General features: G+C 37.5%; 1 protein-coding gene across 2 annotated transcripts in view; it reads right to left on the bottom strand.

Moving 5' to 3' along the window:
• Positions 1–14,946, bottom strand: part of SEMA3C (semaphorin 3C) — a 123,902-nt gene that overhangs the window by 25,027 nt on the left and 83,929 nt on the right. For both annotated transcript variants that reach the window (XM_075024742.1, XM_075024743.1), the window contains exons 8-12: positions 12,988–13,130; positions 10,903–11,017; positions 8,661–8,730; positions 5,720–5,864; positions 648–870 (exon numbers count right to left, since the gene is read on the bottom strand). In XM_075024742.1, coding sequence (XP_074880843.1) covers positions 648–870; positions 5,720–5,864; positions 8,661–8,730; positions 10,903–11,017; positions 12,988–13,130 — 696 coding nt within the window. The remainder of the gene's footprint in view (positions 1–647; positions 871–5,719; positions 5,865–8,660; positions 8,731–10,902; positions 11,018–12,987; positions 13,131–14,946) is intronic.

Raw genomic sequence — 14,946 nt, 5'->3', positions numbered from 1 at the left:
ACCAGATTCAAATCTGATGTAACTAAAACCAAAAATGTAGGTTATATTAGACAGAAATTATTTCAGAATACTTGGATCAAATTCTCTGTGTCCACTACTGCTAGGACTCCAGCCATTTGTTTCTTGTTCTCTGCTAAGTACTTCCATATTTTTACTTTTTTTTTTGTGGAGTTGTTACTTCTGCCTTTGTAACTTCCTGATCAGCTTGTGTTTTTCTTCAGAAGTAGCTTACACAGCATATAGTAAAAAATGATGATATGAGTATACAAAACAATACAAAGCCAGATTTTGGTATTTTTACTCATGTTAGAGTACATCAAATTCTACTGTGGAATCCTGTTGCAGACAAACCATATTCAAGAGAATATTATAATTTAGATCAAATACGTTATATGCTAGTGTTGATTTCTGTCTCAAATAAAATTCCTATCAATACAATGTATCTCTTGCACCTAAATAACATCTATAGTAAACATGAAAATGTGCAGAAAGTAAAAAGAACATAATGTATGGATTTCTATAGATGTTTTTGTAGATAGCAAATATATTTAAACAAATGTTTCTGAAAGCTGTAAGTTGTACAAATTGAGGTTGACTGCAAATTATAATGCAATGGGGGAAAACAAGTGTTGCTAAGTTTGTCTTACCTGTTCCAAGAAACAAGACATGATATCTTCCGTCAGCAGCATTCACTCGATCCACAGCAATCTTTGTATACTTGTAGTCGGCTCCTATCCGGATGATTAATGGCCTCTTGTGTATTGGGTAAATGGGATTAAACATCAAAGGGTGATTCCTGATGAAGGTCACAACATCGTCTGGAAACTCTTTGGTTGTCCGCATATTAGGTGTGAAGGCTCCTCCTGGACACTGTAAGAAACATGGACAGTAATGCTTAACAATACTTGCCATCTTTCAAAGAGTTTTCATCTCCAACTCATTTACAAATATTGACAGATAGTTGACAAAGTAAGTTCCCAAAAGAGCACTTCAGACTCTGACTGAAAGTAATTATGTTCCAGTAATGGGAATGAAGTGCTTCAATAGCTGCGCTTTGAACTCCCATCAATTCTGATAAAGCAAACACAAACGTATTTTTGCACTTTCAAAACCCAGCTTGATGGCAAAGATCCATACTTCTGGACCTATTTCCACATTCTTTATGCTTCCAAACTGCCTGTTGAAAAAAACATCCAAACGATTGGTATGGGAAGATACCAAACTTTTGCAGCTGATTTGTTACAGAATTAGTACAAAGGCAAAAGGTAAAATCTGATACTGAACTGTAATTTGCTCAATATCCCTCCAGTCATTACATTGATTATGAGATGGTGAAGGGGCCTGTGACTCATTGTCATTTGAAAAAGCAGTAATATGGAGTTGATGAGGGGGTCCCATGACAACTCATTTATATCTGAAAAGATTGACCATTCACAAGTTCTTGCCTATACTTTCCTCTATGCCTGAGAAGTAACAGAGGTCCATGAATACTCTGGATGCTTCTTTAAATGTAATTAAGAACCATTCCAATAATCAGCTCTCAGGCATTCTGGACCTCATGAAGAAATAAAAGTAATCTTAGAAAACTTAAGTGTTTACTGAGAGTGAAACTAAAAGATGACTGTGGGAAGAACTCAGGAGCTATGTAACTGGTACAATGTTCTGGATGTCATGACTTTTTTTCAGCTAGTTACCTCACTTCCTATTGCTGCTCCTGAGCTTTCATTTTCCCCCTTACCAGATTTCTGAGCTGTGAAAGTCTCCTCAGAGTATTGGAGCTGTTCAGAAATGTTTCAACAAATATTTTTCCAGTTAGAAAATGTTGATTTGTTCAATATGAAGCATTTAATGGAAACTTGTTTATTTTGATGAGGACCATTCTTACGTCTAGGATGGAATTTCTGGTCAAAACCACAGACACAAAAATAGCTAGTAGCTTAGGGAGAGATTTACCTCACCTGACTTCTACTGTCTCAAAGTCAGGCATTTATTCTTAGTTGGCCATCTAGGTTTCCTCTGTAGGCAGTAATTCAGACTAGATGCCCTGCTTTTAGATGGCTAAAATTACATAAAATGAGTCATACTCTGAGACACCAGGAAACTTGCTGGGGATATATGAGTCATGCGTCCAACCTACCTGATGCAAGCAAATGTTAGAATCTGGGTCTTCACCTCCCAGGGGATCCCTCTAACCACCAGGCAGGAGTGCCCGTTCTACCCTTGCTGCTAAAAGCTGCTCCATCTCATGCACCTAATTAACTATTCATCAGGCAATACCAGAGACCAAGTAAAGAGGGGACTGCGGCCTAATCCCAGTCTCTAGAATCATCTTCTGGCTCAGTTAGGATTTAATTATTTAGACAAAGTAGAACAGCTCTGGTAGGAATTCTTTAAAAGAAACTGCTCTGGCATCAGTTACCTTCAGGAAGAAGAACTGGAACTCAGCTCAGATATGGGTCTCTTTTCTCATCTGACATCCTTGACAATTGATTCTTCTGGACTCTTATTTATCCTGAGAGTTTTGGTTTGGTTCTCATTAGAAATGACACTATATGCTAGCCCTCCAAGATTGCTCGCAAAATTGACTTCTTATTATCTTGTTTGCTCTACTCCTTCCCTCTGGCACTTCCATCCACAGTCTTCCAGGAAATGTATGGACCTATCTGCTAAGATTAGCAACAAATGCTGAAAAAAGAACTGTGTTCATAAATTTGTGGGCTATTAGCAAGATTATTCTACTTGGTAGTGATCTGCCAGACCCCAGTTCCTCTCCAGAGGGATTCTGTTTCACGAGCAGTTCAGATTAAACTTTCCTGTCCCGCATAGCTCAGTTAAAAGACTTTCTCTGATACTTTCTATCCTTCCATTCTTGACTTGGAAATCATAAGACCTTTGTCTGTGACTTCCTGCAAAAATGTCTGTGCTATGGTTCACCCCAGTATGACCCTAAAAACTTACATTATATCGTTGTTCTGAGGAAAGCCTCAACAAACATCTTTAGTCAATTAATTCTTTTGCTATCCCCCGTACAAACCAATGAGAAGCAAAAGATGTTACTGAAGAACCCTATAAGCTCTCCCTTTCCTGGAGGGATTGAATGTGTATCCTTCACACCTCATTCAAGGACTTGGCTACATGATATTTATGTTCACAGTTGATCACCATGCAGCTAGATTGCAGAGAGAAACAGAATTCTTTAATTTACAGCATATTCTCCAACATGTTGTAGGTATAAAAACTGTTTCTGTAAACTCTGAAAAATGGAAACTATCCTCAAACTTCACTGAATTTAGTAGCAAGCTGCCAATTATGTAATTTTTTTTTCCTTTCTTTTTCCATAAGTAAGTTTTGCTTGTGGAGAAATAAGAAACCATTGGTATTTAGTGAAGGGCAGCCAAACACTGCGGAGTTAATTATGGGCAAATGAACGTATTGCTTTATTTAATCATGCTGAAGCTATACTGAAGCCTTTTCTTTGTTTATCCAATATGCTGTGACACAATGAACATTTATTTCTGTCCAAAGGTTTATTACGAATATCTCTTTAGGCAACTGTAAAGTAGGATTTTCTGTGTCATATAAAAAAGCATCCCTGTCTAGTCCAGCATCCCAGGAGTTGTGAAAACCCTACGCTCCAGAGGAAAGAGGCTCATGCCCCATAGTCTGCAAGCATGGCTATTCAAATTTAACCCTTTGAACACAAATTCTCAGCAGCAGAAAAATCCCCATGTCCTGATTTTTACAGATGCTTTGACATAAGTGAAAAATAGAGTTTGTGGAATGCATTTAAAGGTGGAACTTTTTGACACTGAAAAAAAAGCAAAGTCCTATCTTGGAAAATATACCTTTATAATACCGTGTTGTGGCTGAATTGTGAGGAAGCACTGAAAAGCCAGTGATCAGAAAACAAGCAATGATCATCTTAAAAGAATCTCTCCTGGCTTTATTTTTTGTGTGAGCTATGATCTAAGAATTTATCTTCACATTTGGAGCTCAACGGCACATCTGAAAAATGTAGATAATGTCTGGCACCATGTTAAATCCAAATCTGAATTTTCTTTTTCCCTTTACATTGTGCTGCCCAATTTCTTTAGGGCCATGTGGAATACCTCATAAACCTCCATGAGGCGAACCAAGAATAACATGGCAGTGGTTGAGGAAACACGTACAAATACAATATTCTGAAGCAGCAAGAAACTCTGAAAAGTGACTAATCACAAGAGTGTGAAACTTCCTGTTTAAATGGGACATTTATGTTCTTTTTTTTTTGGTAAAGTTCAAGCTTAAAGTCTCAGTGAACTCATAAGATTACAGCTGTATGAATTAATCGCAAAGAATAATGCTAGCATTGGACCTTAGTGGAATATCAGGTATTGATTAGCTAATTCTAGAGATCTGGGAACATAAAGTCCTAAATCTTATAGCCAGTAATAACTGCACTAAAATGTCATGGAGAATTGTGTGAACAGGGAGAGCTATTCCATGTATCTGAGCATTAGTGTATGAGAGAAAAAGAGAGAGAAAGAACAAGATCTACAGCACAAAGATGAATATGAATGAAATAGCGATATGGTTAAAGGTTCTTGCAGTGACTTGCAAAATTAAAATAAAAATTGATTTCCTGTGATAAATGGAAAAGCAACAAAGTGTTCATCTAAAAAAAAATATAACTGCATCGCTGAGAGATGATTTATGATTCTGTGCATACTTATTTAATTCTGATACTTAAGAAATTGTAAGAAGACTTCATAGGAGTCAACAAAAGTCCACATTACCATACTTCATTTAGCAAATATGGATTTAGAGAAGATTCTAGAGAAAGTTGATACACTCTTCATTAAAGCTGGAAATATTAGACTTCATACTTTTGCTAAATCTAAATTAAGAATAGTGCAAATAAGTAAAGACAAAAGTGCATCAACAGCAATTTTTCTACACCATAAAGGTGAAAAGAAAAAAAACCAAACAATTTTGTTTAAAACCTTTTATGAGACATTTTTGTAAAACTTGGAAACAGAGCTAGCTCTAATGGTGTACAGAATTCATTGGAAGATTATTACTGTCCCTGATACAGTGAAAGAAAGTGCTGAAAAATTTTCAAGGCATACAAAAAGCATTCTTATCAAGAAGGACTACTACGATAAACTGATCAGCATGAAATCTCATCTATTTATAAGTCTCTCTTCTAAGATTCAGGACGTGACAGCGTATTAGACCTAGTCAAATGACAAGTCTCAGGTGCCTGGTTCTCTACTACATCTCCCAAGCATCCCAGTGGAGCTGCAAAACTTTAAAGTACTATGGAAAATTCATGCAGACTGAAGGCAGGCTTACATACATTTGGATCCAGACTGTAGAACACACTCACAATGCTGTCTTTGTATGCTTCTTTATTTAGCTATCTTTTGCTCAATTATACACACAAATTGTAAATGTACATGTAAACAAGATGACTGTCATCTAGTGAAATAATTCTTACCACCTTTTCAGCAGAAAGAACACGAGTGTTCAACATTTTGCATGACTTTCAATTCTTTCTAGAAGATTTCCAGATACTACATGATTTGTATGGCAAGCTGAGAAGCAAATAAAATTGTTCTGAAGTGTAACTAAGTGTCATAGTCCCACATAGTCCATTCTCTTGGAATAAATAATATTTATTTATGTATTAAACATAGACAAGTAGTTGGCAAGCCTGCATAAACATCTTTGTACTTACAGTGCCAGGTCGTGGGTACGGAATTCTGCCCTGATATGGAATCAGCTGGTGGTTTGGGCCCTCCTTGTGTGCAAATGGCCCATTGAACACGGTCTGGATGTCAGATAGATGATACACACACACAGCTGAGCCTTTAAATATGGAGCTGGAAGACAGCAGGAAAAAGTTAGTATTGCAATCTACCAACTTCTGTATAGCTTTTCCATCATTTTGCATGGTCCTATGACGAAAGATACCTCTAAAATAATATATTTAATACAGTTTAATGCTTAAGCAGCATGGATTTAATACATTTAGAATCAACTAATCTAGCTTTTCAATATACACCATTACTCCTTAAGACCCAGCAACTTTTTGAACAGTGAACCGAAAAAAGAGGGAGGAAGGTACTACCCTACTTATTTTATATTTTATATTTTATTTATATTTAAAATATAATTTTATAAGAAAATTTCCTAGTGTTGAATATAAAATAAATATAATCTGGTCCCAGTTAAATCAATGGCAAAAATATTGCTGACTTCAGTGAGACAAGAGTTTTATAAACTTTGTACTGCCAAGCTCAGCACAGGTTTTCAGAACTCCCTACCAGTATATTAACCACAAGACCTCCATGAGCCTCCTAAAATACATGGGTAAAAAAATAATCAAAACATCCAGTGCAATTACAATTGGTTAGATTACTACAATCAGTTGCCAGCTTTTGTAAGCAAAATGGGGACAGGTTGTGGCTGTAAAGGAATTACTCCTATACAGTCCTCAAATCCACCCACAAAACTGGTCTTACAAAGACCCCTTCAAGATGTTGAAGTTTGACGCTTCCTGAGGAGAACCCGGGGGGGGGTCACCTATGAGAAGGGCATGTTTTCTCCACTGCTCTGGGTTCAGCAACGGTCGCAGATGGTCTCAGAGAGCACAAGCCCTGAATGGCCTCCATCAGCCTGTGACGATGAAGGGCAGTAGGGGAATAATTCCCAGAGTGATGCTAAGGCTGAATGCAGTGAATTAACTCCTTTTTTTTTTCTCTCAATGCATGTAAGGCTTGAGATATTTATCTTAAAATAGTGGAAACTCCAGACAGTCTAAAATCTGCCTGATGTTAACTGTAGGATGAAGATAATCCAAGTAACTCTCTGTCTTCAATTGAAAAAGAAAAAAAACACTCCAGAAAAAACCTGAAAACATTACACATAGTGTCTAAAGAAGGAAAGTGCAATCCACATTGCTCTCAGCTATATATGGATATATTAGTAGGAGGAACCTTTTAGATGGATCATAGTATTTGTGGAAATTTTAGTAGGTATTAATAGGTTTTAAGAAGTGTATTTAGTTTTTTCCAGATGTTTTATGTTAGATTTATAGCAGATTATGCCACTAAAATAATTTTCTTCAATACTACTTGGTTTCCCTCTGTATGGTTTAGATAAAAATACTAGTAGTTATTTGCTGGGATGTTTCTCTCTTGCTACTGTGATGAGTTGGAGGTCTACAGAGGTGAAGATAAGGGAACTGTTAAGGAGCAAAAATCCTTATGATTGCTGTATTTAACTAGGTGACACATTCAATTTATAGTTGAGCAAAGAGGAAGAAAGCATAGACCATGTGATTGACAATAACAGAAATGCGTGAGTGTAAATACTTCAATAGAGAGAGAAAACAGCTGAAGAGCCAGGAAAAAGTGAAGTTTTCTCTTTGTTGTCACCTTATATGGGCCTGTGATTCAAACCTCATTTCCACTGCAGGAATACCAGGAGAATTAGGTAAAAGTGTTTCCAGTTCAGGCATGTTGCATCCACAACCTAATCAGAAGTGTGGTTTTACTGCTAAACATAACCTCAGCATTTTCTCTTTCTGTGCAGTAGGAATCATAAAATGTAGACAGCACCAGCTGTTTACAAGTTATGGGATTCTTTTTTTCCCAATTAAATAGCCAAAAATCATATTTTCCTGGCTGATTCACATATTTGAGAAAGCAGATCCCTGGATCTGCATGGAAAAACACAGAAAAGTGTATCAGGAAAAAATATTTTTTCATGCAAGGATTTTTCTACTAGAAACTGCCATTAAATGAATTATTAGTAATAAATTAAATAATTTTCTAATTTGATCAAATAATTTAAATGAAATTTTAATAAAAGCAGAAAACCTCTTTGAGGGTAAGTAATAACATCTAAATAAGACAGGATAGTATATCAGAAATCAGTAAGCAGTAACTATTTCTACTCTGTATACTACTACTATGTGGCGAGGGCAAGAGAAAAGTGAAAAAAATAAAGGTAGAGATGGCAGAATCTGTTGGTCCACCTGTCAGTCTATCTTTGTGGAGAGTTTCAGCATAGTAAGCCATATGTAGTACTTCCACGGCCCTCTGGAGCTCACTGAATGCTTTCTAAACTGGACAGTAAGCGAGTACTACTGACTGATAATGAGGAGCTTAAGGCTGCAAGGAGGTGATCAAATGCCATATAAGTTTGTCTTTTCGTAGCCAGCCGAAGCCGACATGGGTTATTTGCCATCTGTGCGATCATCTGCCAGCTGAGAGCCTGGAAATGATTTGTATGAATTCATGTAAGAATTCCCGGTTTGATCCTTCGGGGTGCTGGATGTCCTTCAGGAGGTGTTAAGTGCTCTCAGATGCCACATGAGTTTGCTGCATTCAAGTCATTTAGCTTTCTGCTGCTGAACAAGTGGCCCTCCACAGAAATGTTTTCCCAGTGCCAGCTGACAGTATGTCCGGGAGCAGCTTGCTCCAAGCAGCATAGCTCTAACATGGATACCAACAGGAATGATACCGAGAATGTCACTCCTGCATGCAAACGATGGCCACGGCAGATAAACAAAATTGCACAGAACAGCCTTGACCACAAACTGTCACTTTCATTTTTCATATAGTAAATTGGGCAGTTCAGAAAGGTAACTTTTTTCAAATCTCCCCATTTACCTTGATGTTGTAAAAATTCCATACACAAGTGTCGTTCTGGGGTTATCTGTCTCTAAAAGAAACACATCCTCTGTAAGAAAGAAAAGAAAAAAAAAGTATTTTGAATACTAATAAAAACTTCATTTTCCAGTTTAATTTACAACTTCATTTCTGCTGAAGTCAACAGTAGTTTTGTCTCAGACTTGAATGGGAAAAAGCAGACATCGTATGAATGGACCGCATGGATAAATCTAGCATTCGGACATTCAGAAACAGATTTGGAAATTAGCTCCACACCATCTAGCATTATGAAGACAGAAGGCAAAGTTTTTCAAATATGTTCAGGATCCACGTCACACGTTTCTTTCAGCTGGATCTCGTTGCAGGAGGTTGTTTAACAGTAGGCAAACCTTGAAGTTGCAGTAGGTCAAAGACAAAGAGTTCCCATAGATGGATGTAATCCAAAGCAGGACAATTAGGTGTTTTGTCGTACAGTACACGCTCTAGATGCCCTCACTAGGTCATTTTCTACATGATATGAATGACACTCAGCTTTCCAGTGAAGACACTGAGAGACGTAAACCTCCCAGCTCCCGTTGTGCAGGGGTTTGTTGACTGCACTGCAAAACTGTACCTGCTCACTGACCTGAATTTGCCCACTGTTACCTCTGATCTGCTGATTTTTTTTACACTTCAGTGAAAAATACTTCAATCTCTGACAGTTTTTCCTTACAAATGTTTTTAATAACTGAAATGAAGCCACCTCTTAAATTTATTTTACAACACACAAAAAGACTGAACTGTTTGAGCTTTTTATCATAGAATATGTTCTTTAGCTTTCCATTCATTTATGTGGCTACTTCATTTAACCCTCTGAATTTTTTAAATATTCTTTTAAATACGCCAAAAGTAAAAGACTTCATCATGCAGAACTGGAAGTGTTACACTCTTCTGCATTATACATGAAAACAGAAGCATGTGCTTGCTCTTTCCCATTTTTCTGCATTTCCAGCTGTGGCTCTATTCCTCCTCTTTGCTAGAGGATTGTGCTGGGAACCCAGGCTGAGAACATTGTCTCCTATTCTCCTACATTTTGTCATACAGAAAACTAAAAGCAGTTATCCTACTGCTTTGCTGAAGAGGATGGGCTGGTAAATCACAGTTCTGAAGGATAAGTTGCTGTGGCAGTGCTAAGAGGCACCGGGAACTTCGGAAAGTCAGTCCTCCGAGCACCTTGCACATTCTGAGCTACAGCAAGTTAGGATCTGCTCCTAGGACCATCAGGTTCCATCGAAACCTTGAACCAAAGCAAGTACACCAAATAGTCATAAAGATATCAGGTCAAAAAGATTCCAAACCCCATTTCCTATGATGAGAATCAGGAATAATGACAGAGAAAAAAGAGAGAGATTACAATGGAGAGGACAGAATCAGATGCAGCCCCAGTGTGGGGCCCATTAGTTATTTATATTATTTATAATATTTATATTTATATTTGTATTTACATTTATACTAATACGCATACCAAATCTTCCAATACCTGAATTTAGAACTATGACTTTGTACATCACAGCTGGGGACAATACAGAATTTGAAACTGTCTGATAATGCTGTTTGGCACTTAAGTATCAAGATATGCATCTATTAATTCCTTAATGAAAGGAAACCTCTTGTGACTACTGTATAGATTATTCGCCAAATATTTGCAGTATTTCATATGTTGAACTGAAAATCTAAGTGCCTGGAGGTATCCTGAGAAATTATATTTATTTATAGTATTATTGTTGGTGCCAATAACAGGATTTATTGGTATTATCTTGAACTATCAAACTGAGGCCTCTACCTAGCGATCAAAAAAGAAAAACTGTATTGTGGAAAGGTGTGTGTTACACAGTGGTATAAGAAACAGTTTCAAAGAAATGTATGTTAAAAAATCTCTACCATAATCCTAACTAGCAGCAAAATAACAGTAGACTCACTTACATGTTCCCTTCCAAACATTAATTCTTTACATATATAATTCCTTTACATAGTCAAGATTAATTACCTATATTTCAAAGACAATGATAATTACCCAGAGAAATTTATGAAGAATTTTTTCATTTCCTGTCATAAAACTGCAAGGGGAATTTTGTCACAAATTTCTACAGAGCCAAGATTTCACTGTCAACAACTTGAATAAGGGCCTGTACGAACATCAGTAATTAAATATGCACAGGGTGCAAGATTTAGATAAAACTTTTAAGGGATTTTTTTGCCATACCTAATTCATCAAAGTACGTTTCTGTTCCATCTTCATCCATTACTGAGCACACAAGTCTTGCTTTCAAGAATGTTGTCCACTTGTTGACGAGACTACGCTGACCACCTGTGTCATTCTGGAAAGGAATATCATTTTCAGAAAAAAAATACAACACAGCTAACATTTTACTGGGCTTTCCCACATTTCCCTCAGGTTAATTTCACTCATCATCTAGACAATTATGCTGGTAAATTCAATATAAAAATTAGAGAGGCCTAAACAAAATCCCCTCATCTAAACACTCCAGATAGAGGAAAAACAAGAACTAGTTTTCTGAGCAGATTTTCTGTGCTGGGCTAGCAGGCTTGGGAGGGTCGGGCAGTAGATTTTGTGCAGCAGCAGTGTGTGTAGGAATGATTGGGAAGGACTGCGGAGGTCTGCATCACTCACTGACACCCTGAGTGGAGAAGTCCACGCTATCTCTAAAAGGTCTAATAGTCCTATGGAGGGATGTTTCTTCTAGTCCTGACAGTAGTATAGCTGCACTGATGTAGTAGCATGGGTCAAGCTAGTTTTGTGCTGTTGCAAGTCCTGCTAGCGTGGTCCAGAGCCGGCTTGGTCACGGCTCGCTCGAGTTCTTTCCATCTCTCGCTGGTGCCAGGTGGAAACTGGAACCGCTAAACCAGATGGTGCAGCGCAGAGGTGATAGCTCCTGCCTTGTTCTGCTGGCGAATGCCTTATCTAAGAGCAGTACCTTCCAAACCGCATACCACAATGTCACCCAAGGAAACGGAAAAAGGAAATGTAGAAGCTAGGCAAATGTGGTTTTGATGAAATGCTGTGCATGTTTCACTGGTGCTCCTGGAGCTGGTAATACAACTTTTTGGGTGACCCATAAGGGGTCTTTTGGGGGGGTCTTTCTTGGCACCATCGTACTAATATATTTGGCCAGTCTCAAAGGTGTTGATATATGAATATGACAGTATACAAGTATACAAATATGAATGGCTCAGATTTATTTTCATTGGCTTTGGGATTCTGCCACTGACTTCAGTGTAAGTCTAAACAGGCTGAGGCCTTTCAGAAATCATCTGGGCTTCATTATAACAGTAACAATAACAAATACAGCTATAATTGTGTGAAAAGTCTTCTTGCAAAATATCCAAAAAGGCCTTTGGGCACCCTCACAAAAACATAGAAATCAGGGATCATAAAAGCGATCATATGCCTCATCATATCGCCAGAGAAGGAATTTAACACAATCCTAACACATCCCACACCCGTACACAACACATCACAAAGCACCAAATTCTAAAGAAGACCCAGATTAAAGACAGGGAATACACAAACGCTCACAATTATCTTCCTGAGCCTTTCCAAAAGAAGGAATGAAAAGGCTAGCAGTAATTATGCATTTATAATTTTTCTCTCATTAAAAAAATCCATTTCACCAGAGATATTAATAGCTGCCTCAATCATTTTTCATCTACAGTTGATTACAGATATGAAAAAGGAAATAGAGACAATGAGGAGTACTGTGATCATAAATTAATTACTGCACAGGAGTAGCCATAACTCCTGAATTTAATTTTCCTGTGCACGTTTTTAAAGTTAGACTCACACTTACATCAATGCAAGAACTCAGAAAGGACAGATACTGTAAAAATGAAAACAATATTTGAAAGTTAAATCAACCCATTTAAAAGCTTGGCTCTGGTATTTCCAATGTGTTTCAAAGATGTGTGGGGGGGTGTGTTTGTGTGAAAGACTTCACTGTCTTATAATTCAGTATTTCTAAGCAAAGAATGTACCTTATTTGTGCAAAGGACAGCAAGTTTGGAAATTCAACACAGGTAACTATTCTGACTCAGTCAGAGAAATACACTCTACATTTCCATATCATTATAGGTACTGCCAGAGATACATAACATGTTCAGACCCAAGCTGTGTGTTCAGTAACAGGTCTTCTTAATTATGAATGTGGAGGCTGACACAGGAAATTTGTTTCGAATATAGATCAAAGGCTTTTCAATTATTTAGTCTTTTAGCTTATCATGTCACACTAGCAGCTTGTCCCAACAACCTGGCAAACAAAATAGTTCTTACTGGGCATATTCTTGCAATCATTGAATGAATTTGCTTTGTGCTGCCACTGTTGTCTGTGAGTCTCTCTTTGAAGAAGAAGTAGATTTTGGCATCATTGGGGTCAGTGCCATCTGGGATAACATGAGCATCCACAAAAATAGGCTCTGAAATGAAACAGTATACCAAAAAGATGAAACCAAAAGATGTATCAGTATAAGCAATTAATGATTTGACAATTACCAACTGCTATATAATGCATATGCTGCTATGTACTGCTGTGGCAGGTTAAGCTACATGCTCTAGACTCATGCCTTTGTATACCAGATATCACCAGGTAAAGGCTTCTTGCTGGCAGACTTAAGTTTCTGCGTCCTCGCATTTTATTGCACAGCAGATTTTCAGAAAAGCAATTCAAATGCAGAAGCAGTAGTATTAGATTACTGCAGAGATTCAAAGACTTGGAGGAAGAAGAGGGAAGAATCAGTGTGTTATCGGGGTACTTAAGGAAAAACTTGTTGAGGCAAACCATAAAAGTAAGCAGTTGAAAGACTCATTAGGAAAAGAACAAATAAGGTACATAAAAGAGGAAAATAACTCGTAGAACACAGAAAAGGAAAGCAGGATACGCAAATGCTTGAACAGCTTTTGACTTCATATCTGAGGTTGATAAACATAACCGAGTGTACATGCAAAACACTGCAAAGGAGCACTACTGAGAGAGCAAAATAATTTATATCCTTAACAGCAAGCTTATAATGGACAGTGGAGGAGTCCTTAGAAGACCTTCTCCTTTGTCTGAAGGAAGAAGCAGACCCTCTTCCTGTATGAAGGCTATTTCTTTTCAATGATCATGCAAGATTGCTTGATTGGTTGAAATCCAATACAAAACTTGAACCAACCCAGTAGAGAGGTTGGATGTCTGTCAGAAAACTCACTTTACACTGCAGCATTTTTCTATTCACATGAGCCCATTCTCAATTAATATAACAACTGTCATGACTCTGGCTCTAAAAGAACATAGAAATAAATTGTGATTGTCAAGTACCTGTTCTGAGCATATGTAACAGGTAGACTTTCCAGAAATTAGGCATTTTAATGGTTCTTTTTCCCTAATTCATTTTAGGGTGCACACTTCAGGGTGTTCAGATAAGTGTAAGAATGTATAGTAAACAGAAGAAAAATTTAGAAAGCAGACATAGTTTCCTGTTCATAGTGAATTGAATTTATTCTGATTGCAGTCCTGTGATTTCACTGTAGTCACAGCCACACAGGAATAACAAGAGTCACCCTAAAAATAGTCAAGACAAAAACACAGGAACTTTACTTCAACATACCTGAAGGCTTTTTTAAATTGGAACTGCTATGTTAGTTGCTCTATAACCTTTGACATCTATCTCTGCTCAGAGATTTTAATTCAAAATAGTTCAGTTGGAAGGAGTCAGTAAAGTCAGGGAGAATTTTCACATTGATTTCAGTGAAGCCAAGAGTTAAGCACTTGCACTCAGAAATTAGTTTTCCTACTGTGTTTTGACAATCAATTTCTTACCACTGAAATACATGGCAATAATGGGACTCTATTCTGCACACATTTTGAATGCAAGTGGTGGTGAGTCTTCTGTACAGAGGTGGATCAGCCTGAATTAACTGAAGTTGGTAATTCATCAGAAAAATCTTAGAATCAAGCAGTCTAATTAAAGGCAATATCTGATGCAGTAAGGGTGGAGAAGGCACTTCCCTAGAAGTCAGACTGACCACTTGCCATTTGAAAGGCATTTGCTTTCATACACTTTCCCTTGAACAGTTTGGTTTAGTCTTAATGAGAGAAAGGCCATCAGGTGGGGTGGCCTAAGAGGTTGGCTCATGCACCGCAGTGAACCCTTTACATCTGTGCATGGTCTACAATATGTATTTACACACATTTCTTCATGGTTCAACTTCATAAATTAAATTCAGAGAAAAGCTCTTTAGAAGACAAGCTTT

Source organism: Buteo buteo, chromosome 4 (assembly GCF_964188355.1).
Source record: "Buteo buteo chromosome 4, bButBut1.hap1.1, whole genome shotgun sequence".
Classification (NCBI taxonomy): domain Eukaryota; kingdom Metazoa; phylum Chordata; class Aves; order Accipitriformes; family Accipitridae; genus Buteo; species Buteo buteo.
This window is presented reverse-complemented; position numbering and strand designations above follow the sequence as displayed.